Source organism: Lactuca sativa, chromosome 1, assembly GCF_002870075.4.
Source record: "Lactuca sativa cultivar Salinas chromosome 1, Lsat_Salinas_v11, whole genome shotgun sequence".
Lineage (NCBI taxonomy): Eukaryota > Viridiplantae > Streptophyta > Magnoliopsida > Asterales > Asteraceae > Lactuca > Lactuca sativa.
The window spans coordinates 185,939,025-185,942,488 of NC_056623.2; the positions used below are offsets into that span (position 1 = coordinate 185,939,025).

Here is a 3,464-nt window from a genome sequence, read left to right on the forward strand (position 1 = left end):
TTAGTTTAATAAAAAATCGGGTAGGAAAATACTCCATACAGTTAACAAGTATATATATAATAACAATACAAATCATTATAATATGTTATGTACTTTTTTAATTCCATTCCATGCGATAGTGAGAAACTGAAAATTGTGATGACGGTTCAGGACTTCAGCTTCAACATCGTATTCCCTTTGCAAGTTTGCGTCGACTGTCGAGTCGTCATTTGTAAGAAAGAAATGAAGGGTTTTGTTTTATTTGAAGTGTGCGTACGTGACTGCATTGTATATTTGGTATTACTTAAAAAACGAATTCGGGTATTCGGGTATACCCGAAAATAAATATTCATACCTAAAACCCGACCTATATTATTATCGGGTTAACCTATTACCCGAATGTTCATACCCGTTACCCGTTCTACCCGACCCATTCTACCCGAATTCAGAACGGGTCGGGTGGGTAGAACGGGTTTCGGGTTTTTTCGACAGCCCTAGCTTAAACGCTATAGTGTGCCGGGACGACGGAACAGATAATATTAATATATAAATAAGCATATCCATATATTCATATATAAGTATATTAATATATGAATAAGTAAGTGTCTATTCACACATAATTATTCATAGATGCATAAGTGGCAGTTGGTGGCAGATGTGGTGGTGGCCGTGACAATGGTGGTGCTGATGGGTGACAGAGGTGTTAGGTGAGATGACGAATATTCATTTATGCATAAGTATATTCATATATGAATAATTATGTGTCTAGTGATTATTCATATATGAATATATTTATTCGTATATAAATATTATTTGTTTTTTTCTTCCCTGTACGCTGAAGCACTTAAGCGACATATTTAAAATATGCGAGATTATACTTAGCTTTATATTCTCATATGAATATTACATTTCTCCGTCTCCTCGATATGCATGCGGGTTTTACGGCAAAAAGAAATATATGTCCTAGATTTGTCCCCGTATTCTCGATTTTATAGTTGTTTTCGTTTTAACCTTCCTTTCCTATATAGATTAGTAAATATATGGACATAGTTAAAAATACAATTATAATTTTTTTTTAGTTAATTCGAAGGCAATGAAATAATAATATTCAGATATATCCACTACTAAACTTAGCAAACACTTGTAATTCAGTCCAACAAACACAACCGCACTTTCTGAGAATTAAAGGACAAAAAAAGAAAAGAATTGGTCCCCTCCAATTTAGAATAGCATGACAGCAAAAGCAAGGTGTAGGACCCATCTAAATATGAAAAGAAGAAAGAAAGTGCCTGCTCACAAGATCCATGGCGGGCCTTTGCGTTTGAACTTGAAAGATAGCATAGCAATCATGATTCATTAACCACGACTCCATAAAACAAACCACCTCCAAATGGCCACTTCCCCACTATCGATATCTCTAACCGTCCACCGCCAACTCCTTTCCACTAAAACTCACACATCAAACCTTCCAAATCAAGATAACGAATTTGGGTTTGATCAAAATGAAGAAATCGGGTAGAAAGAAAACCAGCCAAACGGTGTCTTCTTCAACCTCAAATGTCTTCTCCAAATTATGGATTTCAAGATTCAAGAACACAAAAGGATGTGAAGGACCCCAACCAGAACCTGAATCTTCAGACTGCAAAACGAAAGCAAACCACATTCCATTACCAAAGCAATGTTCAAATAGTGATGGTTTTTACTGGAGGCTTTCATTTGGGAAAGAAAATGATGAAGGTGACGAGAGTTTGTGTAGTTCAGATAACAAACTCAATGTTTCTCCGGTAGGTTATGGAAGCTCCGGCAACATGATCTTTGACCAAACAAAAATAAGAGATTTGATCAGTGGCGATGCAGATGAAGATTTTCGCAAGTCTCCAGAAGATTGCACTTTCGAAGATCCAAACTTGGAGGAGGAATGGCAGAAGGTGAAAAACATGAAAATCAATGAGATCAAGTCAAACGATCAGAACCATCGGAAATCTTTTCATATAAGCAGAAAGCATGGTGGTAACGTCAAATGTCATTCTCCAAGAACAATTGCTAAGGCTGCATACAAGATCAAAGCTCTTGAAGACGTGAAGAAACCATTGATGAAGACAAAGGAGAGAGTGACTGAAGATGCATTCAGGACCAGTCTTGATAGTTTTGCCATTGTGAAAACTTCATTTCATCCAGAGCAGGATTTCAGAGACTCGATGATAGAAATGATAATGGAGAAGCGAATTAGGAAAACAGAAGAGCTTGAGGAACTTTTGGCTTGTTATTTGACATTAAATTGTGATGGATATCATGATCTAATTGTTAAGGTCTTTCGACAGGTATGGTTCGAACTGAACCATCTTCACTTTAATCAAATCTAGACTTTTGAACTTTTTAGCTTACATGTAATGGATATTTGTACATCTGTAGCTGTTATTTCCATCATGTCTGTTTGTATCCATCATTTCACTATCTTAAGAGAATGGGATCAAACCTGGTGACTACATTTTCTCAAGTTAATCATAATTTCTAAGTGTTAATTATTAGCTTTGCAGACATTGTCAGTTACTTTCTATGATGTTTGTATCCATCAATGTTCAACCTTGTGGTAGTTTTTAAGTCACTCGGTAATATTGGCATCATGGCATGTATTTTGCAGAATCTGTTTCAGAAAATAAAGTCCAAGTTTAAATAAGGAAAAACCACAATCATATCATTTTTGCATACAAGGAGTCAAGGACTCTTGACTGAGTTGACCAATATGATTTTTAAATTCCACGTAAAATCTTATAGGACTACATGATTGATCAAAATGGATATTAGAGCTATTGGGTCGTTTAGTTGTCTTTGGTTGTGTTAGTCCTTGAGTTAGTCAAAATGTGATCGAGATTTTTAGTGATTCCAGATTAATATGAAAATCTTTTACTGAGACAGACCAAAAATCAACAGGAGTACAGCAGAGTGATGCTTTCTTAAGATTTAAAACTATAGATATTGGGTTTTTGGTTTTTTTTTTTGTTTTTATTTATTTATTGAAAAGTCAAGGGAGTGAAAAATGAGAAGAAAAAAAGGAAATAACAAAAGCAGATAAGATTAATACATGAAATCTTGAAAGTGGGTGCCAACAATATAACCAAGTGGGGACATCATCTTCAATTTAATAAAAAATAAGAATTTTATCTAAATCATGAGGTGGGACCCACTTGCAAATGGGGTCCATGCACCCAATGTCTTCTATACCACCTCCGCCCCGTAGTTAGTTGTTACTGAATATTTCTTAGATTAGTCTAATGACTCTTTAGCTCGTATGCGTACATCTTTGTTTTATTAGTGTGTACATCTAATTTACACTAATATTAGTATGTGCTTGGATTTACACACGTATTAGAGAGAAAAAGAAAACGAGAGAAAAGGTCAAACACGAGTGCAAGAGAGAGTGATAAACACAAGAGCAACAAAGATCGATTGAGAAAAACGAATTACACTATAGAGTGATGGCAGAA

General features: G+C 35.2%; 1 protein-coding gene across 1 annotated transcript; it reads left to right on the plus strand.

Moving 5' to 3' along the window:
* The first annotated feature begins 1,310 nt into the window (after nt 1–1,310).
* Nucleotides 1,311–2,504, plus strand: LOC111893735 (transcription repressor OFP4). The gene has a single exon (XM_023889801.3). It carries the CDS (start codon nt 1,482–1,484, stop codon nt 2,340–2,342), a length of 861 nt encoding a protein of 286 aa, XP_023745569.1. The 5' UTR covers nt 1,311–1,481; the 3' UTR covers nt 2,343–2,504.
* Nucleotides 2,505–3,464: the final 960 nt, after the last annotated feature.

Coding starts and splice junctions, on each gene's coding strand:
- LOC111893735 (XM_023889801.3), top strand. CDS start 1,482: ATGAAGAAATCGGGTAGAAAGAAAACCAGCCAAACGGTGTCTTCTTCA.